Here is an 11685-nt window from a genome sequence, read left to right as displayed (position 1 = left end):
CAGACGGGGGGCTCTGGGCTCAAGCACACACTGAGGTCAGGTCATGTTCAGTTTCTCCTCACCCAACACCCCCAAGTCCTTCTCTGCAGGCCTACTCTGAGTCACTTCTGCAAATGAAGTCTTTCAGTACTTGGCTGGGTGGCAAAGCTCACCCAGAGCCACAGTTTTCCTGCGCTTTGCTTTATTTCAGGCTTGTGTTTTACATATAAACCTGATGCTGAAAGTTTTGCTCCTAGTAAAAGAGAGGCATTTTGCTCCATTTGGTGGTTTGTGAGGGCTGGTGGTATCTCAGGAGACACAGATGAAACATACGCTGCATGTAGCCACACAGAACTCTGTTTGGCATGGTTGTTGACTTAATGACTGGTAGTTAAAGACTATAATTAAGGACTATCGTGGGCTGCATCAAAAGGAGCATGACCAGCACGTCGAAGGAGGTGATCCTGCCCCTCTGCTCTGCTCTGGTGAATGCCACTTGAATACTGTGTACAGTTCTGGTGTCCTCAACATGAGAAGGACATGGAGCTGTTGCAACAAGTCCAGAGGAGGCCATGAGGATGTCTTCATACCTCCTGTATGGAGCCAGGCTGAGAACATTGGGGCTGTTGAGCCTGGAGAAGAGAAGCTGCTGGAGACCTCAGAGCAGCTTCAGTGTCTGAAGGGGGCTACAAGGGTGCTGGAGAGGGACCTTCATCAGGGACTGGAGTGACAGGACAAGGGGAGATGGGTTCAGACTAAAACAGGGGAAGTTTGGGTTGGATCTAAGGCAGAAGCTCTTCCCTGTGAGGGTGCTGAGGTGCTGGCACAGGGTGCCCAGAGAGGCTGTGGCTGCCCCATCCCTGGCAGCGTTCAAGGCCAGGTTGGACACAGGGGCTTGGAGCAACCTGCTCTAGTGGAAGGGGTCCCTGCCTGTGCCAGGGGTTGGGACTGGAGGAGCTTAAGGTCCCTTCAACCCAAACCATCCTGTGATTCTATGACTACTGTAACAGTAGGACTTCTTTGGAGGGATTAACCAGCAGCAAAGACCAGAAGAACCTCTTGATGCCCCAAGAGGCTATCATCTAGATCCTAACCCGTTGATGAGCAAGGAACTTCCCATCACCATGGCATGCATGCACAGCCATTGGCTACCAAACTGTGTGCTGAGGAGGTAAAAGCCAGTGTAGAAACACAGGTGAGAGAATTATAGGGAATGTAATTGACCACTTGGTGTGGTCACGAAGTGAGCTGGAGTTGGTTTAACACCCCAGCCAGATAGGTCAGGAGGCAAAGTGGGATCATTGCGCTTGAGAGGCAACCAGAGGACCTCGGAGCACTGAATGTGCTGGACAACAAATGGTTATCCTGTAATGAAGGGAGTAGGCAGGGATATTTCTGATTCAAGATCTTCCTCATTAATGTTCTGCTTGCAATCACAGGGTCTGCAAATAACTTTGCGAGGAGCTGCTTGATTGCTGTGTATATTCCTGCCTCTGATGACAACATGGTTTTATGTAGCTTAAAAATACCCGAAAGAAAGTCTGTTAAACTGCTGCTTATCCAACATTAACTACAGCAATTTTTAATTAACCTGATTTAGAAGCCAAATATATCACTGATGAAAATGAGAGGGTAGAACATAGAGTCGTTTATTCCAGTCCAGTGGTCAGGAGCGTTGCATTACATTTATTCTAATGAAGCTCCACATTTTGCCGCAGGAATCGGCTCCGTGCCGGGTGCCAGGTTTGAGGAATCTGCACCTTGCTAAGGAGCAGGTGAGCTTTGGGGCATGGGAGGCAGGGATGGAGACGTGTTCATCTTCCTGCCTAGAAAGGGGGAGGAGAGACCCACCCCTGCTTGTGTTTAATAAAGCAAAATCAAGGCGATGGGTGTGAATGGAGTGCTAATTGCCTCTTTCCAGCCTTTGCTGGCAACCAGCAGGCAGCCTCAGTGGAGCTTGGCGTGGAAAGACTCTCCAAGGGTCATTTTGTCTGTCATGGGGTTGGTTCTGCTCTGGGATGGTGGCCAAAGAAATGCACAGATAAAGCAGAGCAGTGGCCGTGGCAGGACAGCACAGCAAAGCCAAACTCTGCCAGCAAAGGAAGATGAACATGTTCCATTCGGTCTGTCGGAGGGATTTACGCAGGAGCACGTAAGGAGGGATGGAGTTATTCAAGTGTTACTGTTTCCAGTTGGGAAGACTTCCAAGAAATGGAAGTAGAGCAGTAACCAAAAGCGAAATGGAGCAGACTGAGGTGTGGAGGTTGTTGTCTGTGGTCTTAGAACTAGAATCATAGAATGGTTTGGGTTGGAAAGGACCTTAAGCTCATCCAGTTCCAACCCCTGCCATCATGGAGGACAAGAACTTCTAGTTTGGTGCAAGACACATGCCCTGTGCATGGGTGCACGTAGGGCCTTGGCTCTGCAGTGATTTCCAAGCCTCCATGTACCTGAGTGCTTAGATGATTTCCCCTGACCTCCCTATGACCGAGCCGAGTGAAGATGATGAGAACTGAAGATGCTCTGCAACCTTTCCTAAGTGCCCATTAAAGCCTCGTGTGGCATCAAAGGGTAGGAGCTGCCGTGCGTGTTCCTTCCAGGTGGCCTGGCAGGTAATCGTGTCCCTCCCAGGCTGGCACTTGTGCAGCCATGGGTGAATATTGGGGCTGGCAGCTTCTCATGCAACATCTCTACCTTCCCTTTAGCAAGAGGCTCTGGTTAATGCAAGTGCTGAGCATCGAGGACTCGGGCTGGGTGCTGAGCTCTGCAAATGCTCCAGTGATCAAACCACGATGGCTGCGAGCAGCCAAGGAGAACGTTTCAAACAGAGCTGTGCTGGCGGATATCTCACAGCTCAGTTCTACGTTCAGTGTCTGTATTTTCTCAGTAGTTTTCTGCAGAGCACATTGAGCATTCCTGTGTTCTGCGTTCTGGTTATTGCCCTTGTTTTCTAGAGGAACAGAGATGAAATATTGATGGTGTCACTTGTTCGTCTGTAGGGCACATTCACACTCCTTCCTGTACTGTGAGAATACATCTGTACTTTGCCTCTCAGCTGTGCCAATGGCCTCCTTGCACACACAGGTTGTTTGCTGCTCTCCAGGGGTGCTGTCCTCTTCTCTCCATGTTGTAACACCATCATTTCTCTTTCTTTCTCATTGCAGGTTATCCAACGGGCTATCCCACCGCTGCTCCAGCCTACAACCCAAACATGTATCCAACCAGCAGCCCCGGCTACGCCCCAGGTAAAAATCTGTGTAGAGACAAGACTGGGAATGTTGAAGGGTCCAGGGGGATTTACCTTTTGCTGCTTGTTGAAAATCCAGTAGTTCCATGTGTTTGGCAGCAAACACTTTCAGGAAGGGGCCTGTGTTAAGCTCGTCCCTTCCTAACTCTGTCATTAAGTTCACACCTCCAGTGGGAATATTTGTCTATATTGCAAAGTACTTTTGAGCCATGAATTATATCCTGATACTAATCCCAGGAATTTTACAGTTCTCATCACTGTGATATCTGAACACCGATGGCTTTTAATATCTTCCGAATACTCCATGGTGTCTCCCAAGGTTGCCTTCCCCCTGCTTATCCTTCCTCCCTCCTTCATAGATGCAGAAGTGGCAGCATCCAGTTTGGTGTCTGGATCTCCCGTCCTGTGTCTCTACTGTCCCCTCTTTCCTGTGGCACTGACAGACCCTGGGTCTGCCCTGTTGTCTTCTTCTCTCCAGCTTCTGCTCTTCCCCCCACTCCCCCAAAGATTCATCAAGCTCTTCCTGGCCAAACTCAGGAACTCTTGTCTTAGCCTTGCTGTGCTGGGCATCTTTGTCAACACCAGTTGCACTCTTCTCCATAAGATCTTGCTTTCCCTTGGCATTTCCAGCTTGGCCACTTGTTTTCTCCCTCTGTGCAGCGTGTCCATTGGGACATACTTGTCATCTGCCTCTTCCAGCTTGCCATGAGCCATCCTGCCAGCCAGGCTGATGGGTAACGTGTTCACCCTCCACAGCTCAGTCCCTGCCCTGGCTCTCTGCCCTCTGCCATCTCCAACCTTGGCACATTCTCCTCCATCCTGCTGGAGAGCTGGTACAAAAATGATTTCCCCAATCCACTGCTTTAACCATGTCATAGAATAGAATCACAGAATGGTTTGGGTTGGAAAGGACCTTGAGATCATCTAGTCCCAACCCCCTGCCATGGGCTGGGATGCCTCACACCCCCCTCTGTGCTCCGTCTTGCTTATCCCTAGCACAGGCTACTTGTCCTTATTCAGAGAAGCAATGTCCACTCCACTCATTTTTGGTGTCCAAAGCCTTACAGCTCTTCTGGCTCAGCCAGCAATGTCTGTCTTCTTCACGTCTTCCCAAGCAAGTGTCTCCCTTGTTCCTTCTGCTCCTCTCCTTGGAAGGAGGCCTCTCCTATCACCCACAAAGCCATTTTTCACTTGAATTCCTCCATGATTTTTCTTAACAAAAACCCATAACCAGACTGTCAAGCTCCTTCCCTCCTCGCTGTGGACCATCATCTCTCCACACCTCCCTTCTGGCTGGTTTCCACTGCTGTCTCTTGGCCAAACGCGTACCCAGCCCATGGCTCTGGTTGAGTTGCTCTGTGGATGCAGAGAAAGGTCTGGATGGAGGAGGACACACACACATCCAGAACCTTCCTGCCTGGCTGGAGAGGCAAAAGCCATCAAAGCATGTGGGTGGCAAACCCAGTCATGGCCTGTCCATCACTTTGAGGCTGAACGCCTCATCTACACGAGGAGGGGAAATGCTTATAGCCAAGGGCTGCCAGTGGTAAGAGATTCATGTAGGTTAGGACAGAAACTAAATTCATCAGAGAAGCTGCTGTCAAATAACTTCAAGGACACTTCTTATTCCAGAGTTGGACCTTCCACTGCCTTTAAGTCAGAGCAGTTACTCCAAAGCAGGATTCATGGAGTAATTCCCACCTTTCCACAAGGAGCTGTCTACACCACAGCATGGACTAATAGTGTTCTGTGCTTAGTGAGGAATATTTGAGTTCCTCTGCTAAAACAATCAGTTGCTCTTTTATGCTTTTGAGCCCAAATTTGGAAACCTTTACAGAAGTCGTTTCCTTTTTGGAATTGAAGACTTCTGTCAGGCCTCCAGTCAGGAAATAACTTCACTGAAGTCAAAGCCCCATTTAAGCACTTTACTGAAACCAGCCCTCCAGAAGGACCAAGTGACTTGGAATTTTTGAAGTGTGGTTTAAGTTCTCTGCTTTCAGCCAAATTACCTGGGGGATGGAACCTCTTGGCATGACAAAGGGTGGGAGAAACCCAAGGGCTAAGTAGCAGTTTCAAAATGTACCTCTCATCCAGAGTGAAGGAGGTGAAAAATAGTAGAAGAAAAGGAAATCTCCTATTTAAGAGCAGTTTTGTTGCCCAGAGAAGCTGTGGCTGCCCCATCCCTGGCAGTGTTCAAGGGCAGGTTGGACACAGGGGCTTGGAGCAACCTGCTCTAGTGGAAGGTGTCCCTGCCCAGGGCAGGGGTTGGAACTGGAGGATCTTTAAGGTCCCTTCATCCCAAACCACTCTGGGATTCTAAATCATGACTGTGCTTTTTTCATGTTTCTTATGAAAAAATCTCTTTCTCACCCATTTCCAAGCACACATTTGAGCTGAAAAATAGTATCTCCCCTTTCGTGTTGACTTTATGGCTCTTCAGATGGTTGAGATGTTTATTGTGAACGCTTCACCTCAGAAGAGCTGTGGGATTTTCAGCCTCCTGAATAAAGCCTCTTTCAGCTGAGTGTTCCGCAGTCATCGGAGTGAAATAGCTGCTTGCGTAAGGAACACAAGGCTGGACGTTGTGTCCATCTTGCTAATCCCTTTCTCCTCTCCAGTGCCAAGTTTTCAGTCTCCCAGTTGTCATAAAAATCCACGGATCCCAGGCTCGGGAGCTTTCCAGGGCTGATGAACAGGAATGAGGGTTTCATTGCCAAAACCTTTTGATGCTGTCTTCTTCCCATCACAGTTTAAATGCAGTTTTACTTTGCAAGGTTATTAAATAAAGCCTTTTACTGCAGACGAGTCTGTGAGGGATCTGTTGTGTTTTACTTGGTTTTATTGGTTTCTGGTAGGGTCTTCAGCTTCACTGCCCATGGCAGGGGGTTGGAACTGGATGATCTTTAAGGTCCTTTCCAACCCAAACCATTCTGTGTTTTCTTCCCATTAAAGATCTTGATGTGTAATATGAACCAAGTTTTCCTCCCCTGGATGTGTGCTGGGCACCCTCAGCTTCCCTGAAGGATGTAGCACCAAAAGAGTAAAGTGAAAAGAGCTCCACAGCCTTAAACCCCCCACAAATTTATTAGTAGCTTGTCCTGCCAAAGGTTGGGAATGTTCTCCCGGCTCAGCCAGGGATGTAAATCCTGCAGCATTCCTGCATGTTGGCCTGGACTTAAAATCACAGAATGGTTCGGGTTGAAAGGACCTTAAAGCTCCTCCAGCTCCAACCCCTGCCCCGGGCAGGGACACCTTCCACTAGAGCAGGTTGCTCCAAGCCCCTGTGTCTAACCTGGCCTTGAACACTGCCAGGGATGGGGCAGCCACAGCTTCTCTGAGGACCTCTTGTCCCCAGCCACTCGTGCAGGCAGCAGCTCTACCAGGGAGTGAGGAGATGCCCAAATGAGAGGAAGCACCAAATCAGTGCAGGACATGGAATTTGGAGGGGGTCTGTATTGCTCCTTGTACACCTCCAACACCATCCTTGGGAGGCTGGAGTTCCTATTGGACACCAAGTGGAAACAACCCCCAGAAATGATGTGTTGCCATCCAGACAAAATCCTTTCTTTGCAAAATCTTGATGGAATCCACACATGCCCCTGGAAAGATTTTATTTCAGCTCAGTTTGATTTTCCATATTAAAAATAAGAAGAAAAAACCCAACTAGGAAATCTTGCAGCAATTGCCACGTTTGGGAATATTTGGTTCCTTTCAGCTATATAGACCTTAGGTCTGTAACCCTTGAAGCCCAGATCCTTCTGTATTCAGTGGACAGAAAGAGAGACCTTCCCAAAGAGACACTTGGCCTCCCCATGGGTTCCTGTCTGTCCTACCAGGAGAGCTTGAAATGCATCCTTCATGCTCATGAGAAACAGGAGCCCAAGGGGGGTGGTAGATGCTTTTTCAAGTAACTCTAATACATAGTCAAGATACCCTCAGAGAAGGAGACCTCTAAGATGGTGTTTTATGGGATTGCTTTCTTGGCATGGGGTGGGATAGTAGGAATACATTGAGAAATGGGACCCAGCTGGTGTGTGATAGTGTATCCTGGAGTGGGCTGAAGGACAAGCTCCTTCTCTTGAACAAAGAAGTTGCCTGCACTCACAGTAAGGACAAGAAAGAATGTCCCATGGCAGACAGCGAAGAAACACTCAAGAAGACTAAGGATGAACAAGGAAACACAGGGATAACCCTGGAAATTGGAGGTCACTCAGGTGGGCAGCAGCGAGTCCTTGGGTAGCTCTTCCTGAGCTCCATCATTCCCGCAGCAGCATCTACAGCCTGTGTCCTCCACCCAGCAGAAAGGAGCCCCCACCCTCAGCAAGGGCCAGCTTGTCCATCCACCTTGGTCTCTCCTCCCTGAATACAGCCAGATGAGCCTTCAGAAGATTCCACACATTGTTCAGTATGGAATAATCCACCCCAAACCTTCTTAGTCAGCGGCTTTTATAAGCACAAACCCACAAAGACTTTGATTTTCCCCTACCTTTGTCCTGGTGGCTCTGGCTGTGGGTGTCTTCTCCTTCATTAAAGATGCTTCACCTCCCCCGTGCTTTGATCCTTTCTATATTTCACCACTACAACACTTTGCAGCAAGCAGTGCCTGCAGATTAATTAAAGCTCCAGTTCCTCATGTAGTCCTTTCTTTAAAGCAATGCAAATCATTGTCTGTTGCTTTACATTTGCATGATGTGAAAGGGGAAAGGAAAGCCCTGGTCAATCTGCTTTGTGCCAGGCAGCCTTTTATTCACTCCCCTTCTGAAGTACAAGCCTAATCTTAACCTACTTGCTTTCTCTAAAGGAAAAGCCTCTCATCATTTATATGTCCCCTCCTCACCAGATCTTTTTGTTGCGCAGCTCAATGCTGAGGCAAGGAAGCCTGGGCAGCCACCTTGACATCTGAATTCATTGCTCTGTTTGTGGAGCTTAGAAAATGCTTTTAATAATTTCCATATTAGAAATCTCCTTATTTCCAGTAAGCTGACAGGTCATTTTGCATCAAGAACAACACTCTTCAGTGTATAACACAATACAGCTAAGCACTACATTAGCGAGGAAATGGAGAAGATTGAACTTGCTGTTTCTCAACCCAACTCCTCTTGTGCAGAAACCTCCTTCCTTCCTTCCCATACATAATGATACAGCTCTTGAAATCAATGCAATTTAATATCAGGACAGGGTTCTTTCCCCCACTCTTCAGAGATTTATCTTGTTGGAGGCATGGTTCAGAGCTCTCAGCTTGTTCATGTGCAGCAGGGAGGAAAGATGATTTCATGGATGCTGTTTCATGGAGAAAAAAAGCCTGGGTGATGCTGGAAGTGAGGACAGCATCCATCAGTGTTATCTTTAGAGGCAGAGCAAAGGGTACAGAGGCAATCCAGGCTTAAAATTAGAGGCTTTTTTAAGCTACTTGCATCTCCCTGCCAGTTTTTATTGAATTATGGGGTTTAAGATCCTGATTGTGCTGCAGGGAGATGCTGCATTTCCAGCTCTGGGAAGCAGGTCCACTGAGGAATGGCTTGAACCTGCCAGAGGGGAGACTGAGATGAGCTCTGAGGCAGAAGCTCTTCCCTGGGAGGGTGCTGAGGCGCTGGCACAGGGTGCCCAGAGAAGCTGTGGCTGCTCCATCCCTGGCAGTGTTCAAGGCCAGGTTGGACACAGGGGCTTGGAGCAACCTGCTCTAGTGGAAGGTGTCCCTGCCCGTCGCAGGGGTTGGAGCTGGAGGAGCTTTAAGGTCCTTTCCAACCCAAACCACTCTGGGATTCTGAAACAACTCCACTGCACATTCCAGCAGTGGGTACATGCAGCAGAGCAGGCAGTGTCCTCAGCTCTGTTAAATGGAGTTGAGCTGAAGTCACGCTGTGGTTCAGTGGCTGAGTTAAACCCAGTTGTCTGTATCGGTGCAGAGAGCACTTACTCAGGTTGAATCAGCTGCTGTCATACAGGAGGCTGGGAATAACCCTGCTGTGGAGAATAACCTGCTGTTGGGTTTCCTGGCACCCATCAAACCCACTTCGCCTCAGAGGGGATCAGCTTTGTGTTGAAAATCCTTGATTCAGCAACAGCAGACTAATTCTAACATGTATTTATAAGAGACTTTAGATGTTGAGCCTTCAGCTGCCTCGCTGCAGAGAGAGACGCTGTGTGTTCCCAGCAGAACTGCTGCTTTCAAAAGCATCTGCTTCACCAACCAAGTTCTGTTTCAAGACTGGGTGGGGATTGGTATCTGCTCTCAGAAATCCATCAGGATCACTATAAAAGCAATCACAAACCCAAGTTTCATCTGCTGGGATAGCTGATTCTCCATATGTAGGTTAAGTGGGCAAATGTGCCTCTTAATAGTGCTTGGAATAGAGGTTGAAAAGGGTGGGAAGAGCATCCTTTGCTTGTGACTGATGAACTTGTAAGACGCCAGTCTTGAAAGAAGCTGTTCTGGACAAGGTTCCATCCTAAAGGTGTTCCTCAGCCATGTTCTCTCTGGTTGGGTGTCTCTTGCCCCAAACTTCATGAGTTTTGCTTCACTTCCATTCAAAATCTTAGCAAGAGATGAACCACCAAGTGAAGGTGAAGGCTCCCCTCGGCTCCTGCCCTTGGTGTGGTTCACTCCAAGGGAAGTACATTGGTAGTGGTGAATTTTCACTCTAGTTTTCAAATAGCTGCTGCTTGTGCACCATCTGCTTTCATCCTTGATGTCCTCCAGACACTCACACTATAGTCCCTGATGCCAAAGTAGAAGTTGGTGATGCTCACGCTCTTCTGTTGACCTCGTGGTTCCCAAGACCTTGGGATCCACATGGAAAATGTAGTGATTTAGTGTCCTAAACTTTGCAATTGCTTCACTCATAGAATCAGAGTGGTTTGGGTTGGAAGGGACCTTAAAGCTCATCCAGTTCCAACCCCTGCCATGGGCAGGGACACCTTCTACTAGAGCAGGTTGCTCCAAGCCTCTGTGTCCAACTGGGCCTTGAAGCATAAGGAGACATGGTGAGGAGCTTAGAGAAGTCTATAGAGTCCCTTTGGTCCATACAGGTCCAGCAACAGTGAGGAAAGGAAGATGGGAACTGGAACTAGTCTTGATTCCTCCCACTCGCAGTGCCATAGAATCACAGTTTGGGTTGGAAAGGACCATAAGTTCTTCTAGTGTCAAGTATCTGGTGAATATCTGCTAAGGTTTGAGCACCAAAAGGATGATAAATTCTTCACCAGCTTATTTCAAAGTGACCCTTCCCAAGGTGTAGATAACAGCCAGCCACTGCTCAGCCAAAAGAGCCCTAGGTCAAGCAAGAGAATGAATTTCCTTCCATCCTCATTGAAACACACGTTTCTGCCTTGTGTGAGTCTCCTGTTGTGTTTATCCACATTTTTTTTAAAGACACAAGGGAAGCTCCAAGATCACTGCAAAACATCAGCATTGCATTAACTGCTGCTTGCAATGAGCCTGCTTATTTAGGACAGTGTTATTAAAATACAATCCCTTCCAAGCCTGTAAAAATGAGTGCATCCGATCAGTGCTGCAGAGACATGAGGCACTCCAGTTTAGAAGTCCATTAACCTTGGAGCATGTTCTCTCCCAGGCATTCTGTCTTCCTGAGATGGGTGGTTTGGTTTAGCTTCCTTCATTAAAAATAAGCCTTTTTCTTTTCCTGAAAGTAGGACACACACATCTCACATGGAGGCTGGCGCATGCTTCAGCTGCATTTATTAATAATGCAGGGGAGAATAATGCTGCTCATCCATTACTCCAGTGTCCTCACAGAGCTGAAGAGATATTGCTAAAATCAGCCCTTGGAAATTAGGGGTGTCCATGGGGATGTTGTGTCCCTTTCCTCCTCTGGGTCCTCCCTGGAGGAAACAGTGCTCTGCAGAGGGAGAGCGTAGGCATCATCTTTCCTCACATAAGTGCTTTCAGCCATCCTCTATAGGTGCCCACTGACTGTTTAGGGACATCAATAGGTCTCCTGAGGTGGATGTCTTGGGGTGCGAGGAGGTGAATATCCTGTAGAGCCTGGCAAAGCTTTCTAAGAACAAATGGTCCGTCCTCCCTGGAGGAAACAGTGCTCTGCAGAGGGAGAGCGTAGGCATCATCTTTCCTCACATAAGTGCTTTCAGCCATCCTCTATAGGTGCCCACTGACTGTTTAGGGACATCAATAGGTCTCCTGAGGTGGATGTCTTGGGGTGCGAGGAGGTGAATATCCTGTAGAGCCTGGCAAAGCTTTCTAAGAACAAATGGTCCCACCAGTTTGAGGCACTCAAGAACACAGTAATGGGGCTGCCTGGGGAATTAAGCTTATTGTAAACCTTGTAGGAGCCTCAGAGGCATATCCATCATAAATAGAATCATGGAATGGTTTGTGTTGGAAGGGATTTAAAGCTCATTCAGTTCCAACCCCCTGCCCCGGGCAGGGACACCTTCCACTAGAGCACGTTGCTCCAAGCCCCTGTGTCCAGCCTGGCCTT

The 11685-nt window shown here is 48.2% G+C and overlaps 1 protein-coding gene across 1 annotated transcript in view; it reads left to right on the top strand.

Moving 5' to 3' along the window:
- Positions 1-3144: 3144 nt before the first annotated feature.
- The window catches only part of FAM168A (family with sequence similarity 168, member A), a 22677-nt gene continuing 14136 nt past the window's right edge, over positions 3145-11685 (top strand). The window contains exon 1 of the mRNA XM_010021855.1: positions 3145-3224. Within this exon, the coding sequence (XP_010020157.1) occupies positions 3191-3224 (34 nt within the window). The 5' untranslated portion in view covers positions 3145-3190. The remainder of the gene's footprint in view (positions 3225-11685) is intronic.

The sequence above is a fragment of the Nestor notabilis genome, unplaced genomic scaffold (genome assembly GCF_000696875.1).
Source record: "Nestor notabilis isolate BGI_N333 unplaced genomic scaffold, ASM69687v1 scaffold6829, whole genome shotgun sequence".
Lineage (NCBI taxonomy): Eukaryota > Metazoa > Chordata > Aves > Psittaciformes > Psittacidae > Nestor > Nestor notabilis.
This window is presented reverse-complemented; position numbering and strand designations above follow the sequence as displayed.